This window comes from Cavia porcellus, unplaced genomic scaffold (assembly GCF_034190915.1).
Source record: "Cavia porcellus strain 051 isolate PalLab524CR breed Dunkin Hartley unplaced genomic scaffold, mCavPor4.1 scaffold_25, whole genome shotgun sequence".
NCBI classification, from domain to species: Eukaryota; Metazoa; Chordata; class Mammalia; order Rodentia; family Caviidae; genus Cavia; species Cavia porcellus.
In genome coordinates, this window is record NW_026947508.1 from 23687343 (window position 1) to 23703331 (window position 15989).

Sequence of the window (15989 nt, forward strand, 5' to 3'; positions counted from 1 at the left end):
TGGCATTTTGTTTTTGTTGCTTTATTTTTTGGAGGTAGGGTCTTACTATGTAGCCCAGGCTGGCCTCAAACTTGCAGTAATCTTCCTGACTCAGCCTCTCAAGTGATGAGATTACAAGTGATGAGATCCTGGCTAGCATTTTGAGAGACCTTAAGAGGGTCAATTTAGGCCCTGGGTAAAAAAAAAAAAAAAAAAAAAAGAGGGTCAATTTAGCTTAGTGGCACAGTGCCTGCTTGGCAAGCACAAAGTAGTGAATTTGATTCCTGTTATGGAAAAAAATAATAAAATAAAATAAAAACAAAAACAAAATGTAGCAGGGCCAGGAGAAAGGCCTACCCAAGCAGAATCAGCCTGTGGGCCCATCAGCTATGGGAACTTTCATTTTCATTTTAAATATTACAATTAATAAAAACTATTTTTTTAAAAAAGCTGAGGTAGAAGAACCATGAGTTTGAGGCCAGGATGGGCCACACAGCAAGCTCAAAGCCAGCTTGGACTACACAGTTGGACCTCATTGTAGAGGGAGAGGGAGGGATTGCCAATATACATTGATTACATTGTATACTTCCACGTGGTCCAAGAAACTCTTCTTCACTCACTGAGGCCCATAATAAATAATGAAAAAATGTAAATTTACTTAACAACGAGCAATGACCTGTATTAATACTTTTTAAAATGGTCAATGTCTCAAAGAGATTCACTACTACTACTTGCTACTTAGTAGGGAGATAAGTTGATATAATCACTCCATACTACGCTGGGGATATAGCTCAGCAACACAAGCAACTGGCTGGTAAGCACAAGGTTGTGAGTTCAATCCCCAGTACCAAAAAATAATAATAATAATAATCACTCCATGCCACACCCACTTACTTAATCAGTGGTGCCCAAACCTTACCGAAAGACTAACTTAATGCAGGGGAGGGGAAAGGAAACAAAAAAAGAGCTATTGCTAATCATTATTCATTTCTGTAACGAATAGTTTAAATCTTTAACTAGGTAGGGTAGCACATGAGGTTGGTACTAAGGAAATCTAGTAAATCAAAAACAAAAAAGTAGAGACAAATGCAAGATGCCATTTACTCTGAGAAATCTGTCTGGACTTCTACAAGCAGTTTAAACTATTGGGTTTCACAGCATCCATTTATGCTAACGAGGCAGTCGTGCCAAAAGTAAGAGAGTTACCAGCATAAGTACTTACCAATGTGAGGCTGATGAGCAGCTGCTAATGCATACTGCTGTTGCTGAGCAGCTGTCAACTGCTGGACAGCAAGTGCATTAGGTCTTTGGAACAGCTGAGGTAAGAAAAAGACGTGTAGTTAAAGAAATTGTCCTGTGAGACAATTTAAAAATCTCTCTAAAACCTTCAATGAATCTCTGGTGAGGCATGAGACTTCGAATTCAGGACGTCACACTTGCCAGACAAGTGCTTATGCTGCTGAGCTAAATCCCCGGCCCAAGGCATGAGACTTTAACAAAAATACTCTATTCCATTTCCGTGGTTTTATAGTGCTTCATAGTTTTTCTGTTTTCCCTATTTCTTTCCTTCTTTTTGGTGTGCTCAGTCCCAGGGGCTGAGCCACAAAAATATATACATTTGCAAAGTTTTGTTTTGTTTTTTTTGAGACAGGGTTTCTGCAGTTCAGGCTGGCCTTGAATTTACAGCAATCCTCCTGCCTCAGCCTCCTGGGTGCTAGAATTATAGGTGTGTACCACCATATCCCGCCTTGCAAAATTATTAATGGTTGTCAGCAAGTCTACAAATCCTATCTGATTTAAGGTATACTTAAAAATTGAACAGCAGGTCTGGTGGTGTGGCCCTGTAATCCCAGCACTGCAAAGGCTGAGGCAAGTTTAAAACTTGCCTAATATGTGGGGACAGGTGTGGTGGTGCATGTCTGTAATTCCAGCACTCTAAAGGCTGAGGCAGGAAGATCTCTGTGTAATTGGGGTCAGCCTGGGATACACAGTGAGTTAAAGGCCAGCATATGGAAACTCTGTCTCAAAAAGATAAAATAAAACTAAATAAATGATTCGTGGAACCATCTCAAATAATGAAAAGAGCAGTTGATATAGCTAAGTGTGAAGGCCCTGGGTTCTCTATTACCTCCCTGCCCCAACCAAAAAAACAAACAAACCAAAAAAGGCTATACAAATGACTTACCATGTTACTCCTAGTACTATCATCTCCCTTTAGGTCTTTGGAGACTCAGTAAATTTGAATTAACCCTCAGATATACTCATTTTAGAGAAGAAGATGAAAAGTGTTTACATTTTTCTGGAAAATGGCTGAGTCTTCCTGGAAAATGGCAGTGAATACTTACCTGAATTAGTGGCTTGCCCTAATGAGTAAATTTGAAAACTGCCCCTCTTTTGGGGACCCCAGAGTCTCCTAGGACACCTATTCTCTATGTACAGAACAAAACAGTAGAATTATAGCTGCTACTAACAAAACTCACTCTTAGCACAATTCTTAGTTTACAAAGTATAGAAGTTCAAAGGCTTAATGCTAAAAAAAATCCCCATGATTCCATCTAGATAGTCAAGTGTTCACTCATTCATACAACAAATATTTGTGAGGCAGATAATAACTGTTAAGCACTGTGCAAGGAACTAGGGATACAACAGTAAATAAAACCATGCATACCCTGCCTTTTTGGAACCTTCATTGTAATATTAATAGTACAGTACAATGAAAGAGGGGGCTGGTAACCTGATTTCAGATCGAACATGCCACCTTCCTAAGAGTCACACCAAAGATTTTATCAACACTGAAAGCATTTCTTGAAGAGACCCGTCTGAAAAGGACATTTGTCCTACCTGCTTTTCCTAGAAGATTTCTGAACAGTTCAGCTGACATTACTGAATGATATACAACCGGTACCACAGATATTAAAACTATACTCATTAAGAAACTGAACTGTCTCAGAAATTAAAGAGATGTTACTCCACCAACTCAGGCTAATAATTGTCATGACTGAACTTCAAACACTGTCCTCAGCAATTAAGAGATTAAATATTTAAAAACTTGGATATGTCTATGCCTCAAATATATGAGTAAATTAATTTTAAATTTAAAAAAAGTAAAAGTTGGGTATTTTGAGTATCTGGCCAACATCTCGCTAGCTCTCTTTGTACACATTATCCTACTTAAAAAACAGGCAGTCGTGAGTTTGATCCCTGGTACCGATAAAAACGAAAAAGCCCCCCCCCAAAAAAAAACAGATAAAAATTAGTCTTTGCTTTTGTAGTACAAATGCCAATAGTAACCATGTAGTTATCAAAAATACTTGAGGTTGTTTACCCCAAAGTCAAAGTAGAGTAAAAACTTCATTGCGAAGCAATAAAAGGGAAAAGCACTACTTTACAGGCATTCATTAAATATAAAGTCATGAAAAGATACAGAGGAATCAAATTATTATATCAAAACCCTTGTCCACTGCAGGAAAGGAGACAGTTAAAATTTAGTCAGTGATTCTGTGATTTCTGTAAGATGGTTTTGCATTTTTGTTTTACCTAAAGAAAAATGTCACAGTTTCATTTTTGTTTTTACCAAAAGGAGGTAGTCTATGGAAGAATGGCAACCAAGAGGCAGGAAACAAGTATATACATATGGGGAGGTTACCAAGGATCAAACTCACAATCTCCCGACCTCACGCTTGCCAGGCAGGCACTTACACCACTGAGCTAAATCCCCGGCCCTATAAAATTGTTTCCAAGGTTGTAAAAACTCCTCATAGTTCCACTAAGTATCTATTATCTCTTAAGTGGGTCTCTGGAATTTCCCTGGCCTAAAACTTTTTGAAACATTCAACATCTCAAGTCACTGCTCTTGCTAGCTTTTTCTGCACTGCTTTATCATTTCAGTGAACTTCTGAATTACTGCTGGGTAAACATTATATGACAGGGAAAAACAAAGCTCCATGGTGTGTTCAGAATATGACTGTTGAGCTCATCCTGATTTATTAACCAAACACATCAGTCTAATGTTATTCTCAGTATCCCCACCTTTCACCATTATAATACATACTGTATCTGTAAATATACAGAGCAATGCCTGACTACCATAAAAGTAATCACTCTATGTTTGTTCTAACCACATCTCAAAGTAGAAACTCTTAACTAATAGCACTGTATCGCATCACAACTCCAATGTATCTTGTGCCTGATAGCTGATTAACACATTACTGATTATGATGAATACAGAGGGAATTATTATCTTGAAAGCACATTGCTGTAAATAACAAAACTAAACTATGTATCTATAATCGGCAGATTTGATTATAATTACATCAATTTTGGCACATTCTCTTTATGTAAATGGCACAATATTAACTGAAAACACACAATATTCAAAACAAAATTGAGTAATTGGCAAGTGACAAATTCCAAAGAACCCTGAAAAACTCACAGAAATGCCATCTGCTGGCAAGACATAGCTCTGTTAACATTTTCATAATTTTCATAAAGCAGGCCAACACTCGTAACTTGAGAAACAAAATACTGTGAGAACTGGGGAATATACTTTTTAAAGGTTGGTATAGTGATCAATGTGCCAATACTGGTTATAATCAATTTGGGTAAAATACATAAGCTATTAAGAAGTGTCAATATAGGGGGAAAGGGACCAACCACTTCAGGGGATTCCTAATAAATATTAAATTTGACAAGCTGATTTGACTCACAAGCTGGTAGACTCAGCTTACAAAAGATACCTACAGTGTTACTGTTCTACTAGGGAATCTGGGCAGCAAAACACATACCACTGAACTGACCTGCAGATGACACGCTGGAAAAATGTAGCTATTAGTAGTAGTACCAGACAATTGTTTACTATTATCACAGTTTTCATTAATTACTGTTGGCACATACAAAAAATTTTCATTGAATTTTCTGAATCTAAAGGGAAAATGTCCAAACATGAGTGAGGGAATGTGTAAGACTATACATTCTCACCCATTCTCCAAAATAAAATGAAATGCCAGCCCTGACTTTTTACCAGTTTAAGGCAATACATAATTGATATGGATTAAAACCTAGACTCTGGGGCTTTGGTTGGTATCTCTGCTCCACTACTGACTTGCGCTGTGACTTTAGGCAAGTGACTAATCTCTCTGTGCCTCATTCTCTCTGTAACAGGGAAACAAAGAAACATCTAGCTTATAAGGTTGTTGTGAGGATTAAAATTAACACACATGAAAGTGCTTAAAACAGCCCTTTCAGTGTGGTATTGTTCCTGATGAACAAAGAGTGTCCCCAAATAGATACCTCCTCTAGCTTCTCCTAAAGCAAGGCAAGATAGCCCAAGCACACCAAATCCTGCTTTGAGAATCAAAACCCCACTGCATTACAAGCTTTAACCACTGTCAATAGTACATAAAAGTAATACAAAAGGGGGGGGGGACGACGACCCATTTTTGTTATTCTCACTAAGGAGTGCTTTTCACATCTTACTCCTTTCAGGAAAAGAGATGAATAAAGTTGAATTTGAAGATAGGACAACTTAACCTATCAAAAGGTTCTGTGTTCCCAGTACAACACCCAAGGAGAACAGCCTGGAGCTAGAATTAAAAACAACAGACACAGTACCTAATTAATTTGTTATATCGATAATTTGTTCAGAGATGAGCTTCAGCATGTTCCCACATCTTAATTTTCTTATCTGTAAAAACACAATAGGCACCCTACCTCTTGGAATTGTCAGGACTTTACTCAGAAAAGTCAATTTCAAACTATTCCACAAACGATGGAATTGTAAAATTTTAAGAAAAAGGGATATCAGGGATATCTTGGAGTCCTTTCTTACTGCATGAAATTTGTAAAAGCTACTGTTTGAGGCTTCTGGATCAAAGATCAGTTTTGATGAGATTAAACAACTGTAACAACCACAAAGATTTTTTGGCTTAATAGGCACACACAAACCATACCACTAACTTTTTAAAAATCATCACAGTTAGCAAACAAAGGATTTGGTTCCAAAATAAATTATTTAGAGAAGAGATGAGACAAGAAGAGAAAGGAAGAGACGAGACGAGACGAAACATTATTTCTGGGCTGGGGGAGTGGGTCTCCAGTACAGTAATCACAGCATGCACAAGGCTCCAGCATAATCAATAAATCAGTTTAATCCAGTTTAAGCTCCAGCATAATCAATAAATCAATTCCAGCAAAGGTCTTAGATTAAAAAATCCATTCAACAAGTTAATAAATATCTTTTAAGGAAAACATTATCATAAATAACATCTGAGCAAAATCAAGTAACAATATAGGCAAACTTCAACTGACAATTACAAATCAAAGTCAGTTTTTTGTTGATGACCATACACATGAAATGGATAGAATAATCATCTGTAAATTACAGAGAAGGCTGATAATATTTAATACATACATTAGAATTATACATACATTTGGCCTCATGACAATGAAGTGTAACGATCAATACAATTTTAAAACCACTGGGCATGGTGGCACACTCCTGTAATTCCCAGCACTCAGGAGGCTGAGGGAGGAGGATTTTTGCAAGTTTGAGACTAGCCTGGGCTACAAAGTGAGTGGACGGCCAACCTGAACTGCATAGCAAGACCCTGTCTCCAAAAAAAAAAGGAGGGGGGACAGGGATTTAGCTCAGTGGCATAAGCGCCTGACAAGCATGAGCTCTTGAGTTCAATCCCTAGTACAAAAAAAAAAAAAAACAGCAGTACGTCACCAGCCCTTGAGGCAAACATCTATAATCCCAGGACTTGGGAGGCTGAGGCAGGAGGGTTACTGCAAATTAAGACCAGTCTGAACCTATATAGCAAGATCTTTTCCCAAAAAAACAAAGGGATGCAAGTGTGTCTGTGTGTGTACACACAGGGTTAAATCAATGTTCTCTCCTGGGTATGGCTATGCAGGAATGAAGAGGCCAGAAGGAGTAGCACACACCTGTAATCTGAACTACTTGGGAACCTGAGGCTGGAGGATTTCAACTTTGAAGTTAGCCTTGGCAATTTAGGGAGACCCTGTTTCAAAATAAAATAAAAGAGGCTAGGGATTGGTGTTCTCTAGGTTCAGGTATCAATATGGCAAAGAACATTCTTTCTTTGTTTAAAATTCAGAATAAGCGAGTATTTTATTACTCACTTTTTAAAAGAATTGTTATATTAGGCTATATGTGGATTACATAAATTCTAAATTACATGTATCAACAATATAGCTAATCAATGCTAATATAATCCTGGTTTGAATTTTGCCACATGGTCATAAAACCTAATAATAATTTTCTATACTACTTTTGGGAAAATACAAATATTTTATATAAAAATTAAAAAATACTTCTCAAACAGGATCACACAAAACCATGAAAACAAGCTGGATGTAGTGGATTTATGCCTGTAATACCAGCACTCAGGATGCTGAAACAGGAGGACTGCCACAAGTCAAAGTCAGACTGGACCAGACAGTGAGTATAAGATCAGCCTGAACAAAGAAAAAAAAGACGGGAAGAAGGGAGGTAGGATAAGACAGACAGATGGGGACACATTATGCATGAACTGTTCATGGCTATTTTCCAGAATGAAAAATGCAAATGAGGAATGTGAGAAATAAAGGATAAAACTACAGACATCAATGAGTACTTCAAACTGACAAAAAGGACCTAAATTAGAGGCTCTTTCACCCAAAATGTCTGTATGGAAGAGGGTAATACTGTATCTTTATTTTCATGGATATCTATTTACCTGAAATTTAACATGATCTTCAATAATAGTTGTAGTCCCCACCCCCAATCCACAAACTCCACAGTAACATTGGCCATATATCAATGGCGTTACCACAAGTGAGAATCATGAACATTTCCACATTACTTTATGATTAGTACAGCCACCTCAAATCCTCTGTATGTTCATTATGATAGTTAACGCATCTGCCTCTACTTCATGTAGCAATACACCTAACTCTAATTTATGACAAAAAAGCAAATAGATCATTAAGTTTATTTATAAATACCTTGACCGCTATTTTTATATTATTGGTTTCCACTAGAATCTTTCTTTATATACTCCTTTACCTATTTGCAGACTACATGATATGTATCTCACCTTAAACTAACAGTTAAGTTTTACGAAACCAGCTTATTACAACAAATCAAAGTCCTTGGTTTGAAGGAAATAAAACAAGAGGACACTATTCATTGTCAAATTCCAAACCAGATCCCCTCATAAAATCACAAATAAAGCTACACTTTTAGCAAATAATTCAAAAACTCAAGATGCTCTCTTCTGCTACTCATTTAAGTCAAAAAGCAGAATATGGAAAAAAAAATGTGTGCCATTCTAGAACTCTGGTTATTAGTATAATCATTTTTATAGTATCTGAGGGTCACACCTGGCCCTGAAGCATCAATACCTGGACTCAGTTACCAAAAGGAACTGGATGTGGACACACATGCATGAAATCACAGCACTTGGGAGACTGCCCTATGCTATGTAGAGAGTTCAAGAGCAATCTGAACTGCGTAGTGAGAACTCTGCCTCAAAAACAAAAACACAACAACCAAAATAATCAAAACAAAAAAAAACAAAACAAATGCACTTATTCACTGTCTTTGTTGTACCAGCCTATGGCCACCCCACTGCATTTCTACTTCTCTGTTTTCTCCAGCAAGATACATTCCAACTCTCCCTTCAAATTCTTGGTTTTCATCACCCTATTGCGGGGACATTTGTGATCAATAAGTTAAACACAATGGATAGCCTAAGGTTTCAGGACCCTAAGGTTCCTGAAGGACACAACATTCAACAAATAACTGGTTAAGAAGAGTAAGAAAATGTCTAAAACTGCTTCTAAACTAACACCCCCCCCCAAAAAAAAACCCAGAAGACAAAGAATACTCCTCCTTAAAAATGTTATATTATTGTCTATAAAGCAACACATGAGGTCATGTGACTCATGCCAGGTCATAAGTTCAAGTTGTTAGACAACACTATCTATTCAATCTAACACCATTTTTCTTCAACCTAAACTATCAGCCAGACTAACCACCTCTATGTTATCTACGGAATACTTTTCTACTAATTTACTTCTTCAAGCTTCAGTTTTACTACTTCCTCCATGAGCATTTTCATTCTCTTCCTGTACAAGCCAGTCTTTGAAAATACAACTCAAAAACCACTTTTTCTACAATCTATCCTTCCCCACAGACTAGCTTACTCTCCCACGCTCAAGGTTCGAAGGGCACAGACATATATGGTCTCGTCACTTAGCATTTTTTGTCACTTATTAAGTTATTTCTTTCAACTATTTAAATGATTAAACTGAGAAAAGGGTACAAATAGGGAATCTTGCTCTACACTGAGATATGCTTGGATCCAGATGAAAACAAAAGATGCTAACAAAAGGTTATACTCTGGGGCTGGGGATTTAGCTTAGTGGCATAAGCACCCGGCTGGCAAGTGCCAGGTCATGAGTTCAAACCCCAGTACCACCACCTAAAAAAAAAAGTTATACTCTGTAGCTCACAGATCTGTTTTTTGTTTTATGATGAGAAGACTCATGGTTTTTGATCAGATGGCAACAGATTAACCCCAATGAGCTCCAATTCATGAAATCAATTTCCCTGATATTATACAGTAGTATCACATTACTGGTTAAGGATGTAGTGGCACATGCCGCCACCTATAATCTCAACACTCAGGAGGCAAAGGCAGGAGGAGAGTCAAGAGTTCAACTCCACCCTGAACTACATAGGGAATTCAAGGCCAGCCTGGATTACAAAGTGAAGCTCTCTCAAAAAACTAAAAATATACATGAATTACTTTCCAATGTTATTCAGTAACTTTCCTGAGTATCATACAGTAATTTTATAGTTGCAAATTTTAAAAATACATTAAAAACAAAAGATTGAAGGGCAAAGACAGGAGAATCACAAGTTCCAGGTCAGCCTGGGTAATTTAAGAGACCCAGCTCAAAAAATAATATAGAACAGGACAGAAAACAGGATGGGGATGTTAGCTCAGTGCAAAGACTTTGGGTTCAAACCTAGTACACTCAATCAATGTATATAAATAAGCACAAAAGAAACACAAAGATATAACACAGTTAGGAGAAAAGTTTCCTGAAAACTTTTAAGTCTGCTGAAGCAATGCAGAAGAAAGCCCTTGTCCACAAGGAGGTTCCAGTCCAGCCAGGGCTATTCAGAAGTCAGACCACAGGCAAAAGAATGGGTTATTCCTTTTCTTAAAGGAGGTACAAAGTACAACAGAGCTGAAAACAGGGAGTCTTGAAAACTTTTTGGTATGCAGCTAAACAAAGGTAGAGTTTTAAATTAGAAATGCAAAATGGAATAAGGTACATATCAAAAGCAAAATGCGTAAGAAAGGCTGGAGAGAGAAAATTTAGGAACCCACACCGATCTCCACTAGAAAAATGATCAGTGATCACAATGAACTTATACACAAAATTGGGTATCAACGGGATTTCTTTTCATAAACTTTTTAAGATTAACTTTCTTAGCTGTCTACCAATCAAAATTCATTCAATGAACCTGGGATATAAGCTCAGTGCGACAGTGCCTGCCTGGCAAGTGCGAGGTCGTGAGTTTGATCCCTGGTACTTTACCCACTCAAAATCATTCAAGCCAGATGTGGTGAGAAACACATAATCCCAAATTCCAGAAGGCTAAAGCAGGAGGATCACAAGTTTGAGCCCAGTATGGGCAAACGAGCAAGACTCTGAATTATAAGTTCCTTTAAAAGAAAAAAAAAATCCAAAAACAAAAAAACCCACTAAGATCAGAAATTCTAGAATTAGTCCACTATGCCTTCAAAACTACAAAGCACACATATAAAATTTTCCAGAAATCATCAATGAAACAGCCAAGTAGCCTATCTGTAGATCTTTTGTATATGTTCACCTAACCATATTTTAACTCTTTTGAAAGATACCAGACCTTTACCTGTGTTATTTATAGTAATTATGTTAGTAACTATGTTACCTATAGCAACTAACTTAAATAAGAAATGACTAACATGATTTGGCCAATGGCATTCACTATTTGAAAAACAAAACAAATCAGCAGCATCACCACCACATAAATCTTTACAGGAAGTAATGTAGAGGCAACACCACCTCACCCAGTCCCCAGGTGCTGAGGAGAAGTCAACGGAAGCACATGTATAGCAGGGTGCTCTCTTGCCAGTAACCCTGGCAAGAAAAACCAGCTTCCTAAGGGCAAAAGCAGGAAGGAGTTTTGTAAACCCACCTCACTGTTCACAGTTAGGAGGGACTGGCTAATGACAGCCTAAAATAATGCCACCCACCCCTCAACCCCTCATCCTTAGTTACTTGAATTATGTGCTTCATGGAAAGTAGAAAGAGTAACAGAGACACACACAGTACCTGTTGTTGAGAATTGTAGTCAAAAAGTCCCACAGTTGCTGCTGCGGAGTCCACAGGTACCTGCGTGCCTGAATAATCAAACTGAAGAGGCTCCATGCCCACATGTTCCATGGGGTCCAAAGGGACACTCTGGGACTCCATGTTGGAGAAATCCTCCACAGGCTTGGCACCATTGGTGCTGGTCAGCTGGGCTAAGCCCTCAGAACCATTCTGGTTTGGACCCAGAAGATCCACTTCATTAGCAGAGTTCTGGCAATTACCAGGGGTACGGCTAAACAGAGAAAGTAAAGGGCATTAAACCTTATTTTGAGTGGGAAGGGACACTAAAGCACCCCAAGTTTAAGAACAATGTCCTTGACACAGTTCATTATCAATAATACCTAGAAGTTATTTCTAACAAAATAATCAGAAATCCTTTATAGTCCTAACAGGGCTACATCCTCTTAATTTTTCTATTGCTTGACTTTCCACCCACCAACCCATCCACCCATTAAATTTAAATTAACTGCTATTAATTTACAATTCCTTCATCAAAATAGTTCAGACTTGAGGGGCACTAAATAAACTAAAAAATTGTTGCCTGTGACATTCATAAAAACAGGTAACCGCTGGGCATGATCACTCCCACCTGTAATGCCAGCATTCAGGAGGCTGGGACAGGAAGACTGTCTCAAATTCAAGGCCAGCCCAGGCTACATAACAAGTTCAAAGCCAGCCTGAACGGCAGGGAGACCCTATCTCAAAAACCCAAAAACAGTCATGCCTACCAAAACACAGGTAACAAAATATGGTCCCAGTAAACAACATCTGGGACAGGGGAAACAAAGGGGTAAAAGAATTAAGGTATGTCTTGCATTTGTACCAACTCCCCATGACGAATATAATCATTATGTTCTAAAAACATGTACTAATATTTTAAAAACCATGGATTATTTAAATATAGAGCCAATGAAAAAAGTGTTTCTAGGGAAATTCCATATCTCAGAATGATTCTAATGAAAATTTTTTATGTATTATTGATACTAATGACCAAAGTTAAAACTCTCTTCCTTTCTAAGAAACCAGAAATAACTGACCATTTCAAAACAGTAAAAATAAATTATCAAGCCTATACAAGATAAATCTAAAAATTAAAACTAATACGAGGATATAATTTATCATCCAAGCTAGGACACTCCAAACGGGGCCGGGGGAAAGGGTACTACTGGTAATTACCTGGGATATAAGTATAAAGGGATGTTGTTCTGGGGAGCCCAGGATATACCATCACCCTATGTAAAAGGATTACAGAATTATAACATACAAAACCAAACTAACATGTATTAATATTATACTCAAGGGATGTAGCCTTAGGCTACAATTCAATATCCTTCATCCCTGAAAGAAATTCTATAGCTGGTTTATATTAAGTATAACTTCATGTTCCCTCATGCACACATGACCAACCAGCCCTCAGCAAAATAATATAAAACACTGCTACAGGCTGCTTGCAATTAAGAGTGGGGAAGCCATCTGAACTCAGCTATAAGACCACAGGGAAGAGCTTGCTACCCCTTGCCCCATATTTTACACAAAGACTGTAATTCTATACACATTCAAGATATAAAATTAAACTAACTGACACTGGTTCTACAAATGATACAAAATACATTTCAATTTTAACGTTGGTAGGTTCTATGATGATATATGTATCTATGTGGTGTATATGGAGATACATTCCTATTAACTTAGGTTGACATTTACATGATTCAAATTTAAATTATTTAACTATATCTATATGTATAGTATTTAACTATAACTATTAACTATATTATTTACCTATTAACTATGTAAGATTCTTATAAATTTTTAAAATTCTTCCCTATAACTAAAGGTTGTCAACATGAATAAGAAAGTTGCCCACTGTGAAAGACAAGCACATAATACTGTGTGTATTGAATGATGGGTAAAAATCTGCAAGTCGCTAAGGACTAGAGATGGGAAGAGAGGCACTTGTGGAAGTGATATGAATGAGCTAAAGTCATTTAAACTGTATCTCTGGTTCTTCAAAATGAGGAAAATAGTATCTAACCCACTCATCCCAAAAGAAGCTTAAGAAACTCAAACAGTTAATACACAAGTGCTCAACGCTTTCCCACTAACATGCCAGAGGTACATGACCCACTTCCATGAGTAAACACTAGTAAACAAAAAGAAGTTTGGTAAAAGTCCCAAGGTGCCTGAGGTAATTTTGATACTTGAGAATTACTTATTTTTTACAGAATCCTTCTGCAAGCTCTAGAGCTCTATATAATGCAAAATTCACCATTTTAACAAAGTATCAGACAATGACAACTCTTAGAAAATTCTACCTTAACAGTTAATTAACATCTTTGTAGCATGGCCTAAATCCATTTTTTTAGAAGAAAACAGGAGAAGGGACCCTCTAAAGCAAACATAAATTGAAACAAAAATGCACAGCCCACAGTCAAAAATTGGAAGTGTAAAACATACAAACCTAAAATCTTTGACGTCTGTATCAATCCCATTCTGCACTGGCAAACCATTGGTCTTGTCCATCACATCACCCTCCTCCTTCAAATCTCCTAGCTTATCTCCATCAAACGTACCCTTGTTCTTCTTTTCACCTTTGTCGTTTTCATCACTGTCTGCATCCCTTGGGCCCTGTTTAAAAAATAGCTTCAGCTTCACTAATCATCATCAACTAGTACAGTGGACATCCACTGTGGACACCAAGCTACTCTAGGTGCTGGTCAGAAGAGGAAGTGCCCACACCCTTTCAGACATTATTACATCCATTTAACAAACAACACAGGCAGGAACACCACAGAAAGTCTTGCCAAATGGGGAGGACAGATGCACGTTTATGTTACAGAGTTTAGGACACTCTTACCATAACCAATGTCCCCACCACCATATTATTTTTAGTTTTGTTTCATTTGTGTAAGGGAAAAAGGAGGTTTCCCTTTCTGCTCAAAACCCAAACACAATTGTGTACCTCTTCATCCCACTTTTCTCCTTTCAAATCATGCCTATGTAATAACATAATTCCCACTAGCCCCAAGTATAGTAGTAAGTAGTATAAAGCCAAGGTATTAAGCTGATAAAGGAATTTCGTATTTCCCCACTATCCTATGTAACCTGTCCTTTACTTTCAAACATGAGCTCAATGTGGTCTAATGTCATTCCAATTCAATTATTCTATACCTGATTTTGGACTACGTCCTGCCAATTTGCATCAATACTTCTCTAGTTCCACTTATAAACCTCACATCTTACTGCATCAACAATTCACTGATAAACCTTTAATTTTTAATGCTCTAAAAGAAATATAGCTGTGAAATCTTTTCAGGATAAGTACTCTAAAAACTACTAGTCATCTGCCACTACCTGCCTGTTTCAAACCAAATTATTCATCAGACATAAGTGGAAACATTCTAAAGTATTTGATGCAAAAGAAATTATCTCAAGTGTTTCACACTACAAAGCTTGAAACACTGGCTCAGAATAACTGACAGCTGTCAAACATTTTTATGTTCTACTTTCTAAGGAAATTAAGTAAGTCTTCTCTAACCAATAAACAAAAGCAAGCCCTGGGCATATAAAGCAAATGCACCTTGATTTTCAAAAGGAACCTATCTGATATGGTGGCTTGATACAGTAAAGATCTTTGAAGAACTTACATCAAAGAGTATTACATTTTTGCTTTTGTAATACTAGTAATCTTTGCTATTCCTCACCAGCTACTTCTGGATAAAGGAAGAAATAAGCACACATGATGCAAATTAAAGCTCTTAGGAAAAGATAAGTCCAATCAACAAAAGATGAGAGCCACTACACAGCATTTTCAGTCACCAAAAGCAAACTGGATGAAACATAAGTAATGGAGGACAGAGTCACAGACAATCAGTTGTGAACAGACTGATTGCATACAGGGGCAGGCGAGTAGACATAAAACCAACAGATGATCTTACAGTCATTTTTAGATTATTGACCAAGAAAGGGTTACTCAAGGACTCTAAAATACTTAGACCTTCCAACTACTTATTCAGAGCCCATTTTATTTTTAAATTAATTCTCTCTACAAATGGGACACAGAAAAAGAAAACTTTAGTGTATTAATATGAAAAAAGAAACATATGACAAGGAATTTAGAAAGAAAATACAATTTGGCTTCATGTAACATCAAGATGGTAAGCCACAGCACTCAGTCACTGAGATGTTTTTCAGAGTAGAATCGCTACATTATGAGGCTGTTATTAATTCAGAAAGATTGATAACAGCTAAGTACCACACTGAATTCCAAAGCAGAGATGAGAAAAATGACAGGATTCTAAAGGCAAGGAGATTTTTTAAGATGACCAGAGATAATAGCTTCCTCCATTCTGCAAAAATAAGATTAACAGAAGCTGTCAATTGTGTTCATATTCATATCACTAACACTGGATATAGGCCTACTGAGAACTCAATTAATATGACTTTTATACACAGACGCCAGAAAAATTCTATACTATTACTAAACTTCTAAAGTAAAACATTCTCTCTTATTCCCTTCATTATCATCAAATGAGTCTAGATGGTGGTACTCTATCGAAAACCATTAAATATCAATA

At 37.2% G+C, this 15989-nt stretch overlaps 1 protein-coding gene across 17 annotated transcripts in view; it reads right to left on the reverse strand.

The window, feature by feature from the left end:
- The window catches only part of Pum1 (pumilio RNA binding family member 1), a 123635-nt gene that overhangs the window by 44749 nt on the left and 62897 nt on the right, over nucleotides 1–15989 (reverse strand). For 15 of the 17 annotated variants that reach the window (XM_063235937.1, XM_023565653.2, XM_003471243.5 and 12 more), the window contains 3 exons: nucleotides 13874–14040; nucleotides 11377–11647; nucleotides 1202–1295 (listed from right to left, as the gene is read on the reverse strand). In XM_063235937.1, coding sequence (XP_063092007.1) covers nucleotides 1202–1295; nucleotides 11377–11647; nucleotides 13874–14040 — 532 coding nt within the window. The remainder of the gene's footprint in view (nucleotides 1–1201; nucleotides 1296–11376; nucleotides 11648–13873; nucleotides 14041–15989) is intronic. The other 2 variants (XM_003471244.5, XM_023565654.2) reach the window with 1 other exon arrangement.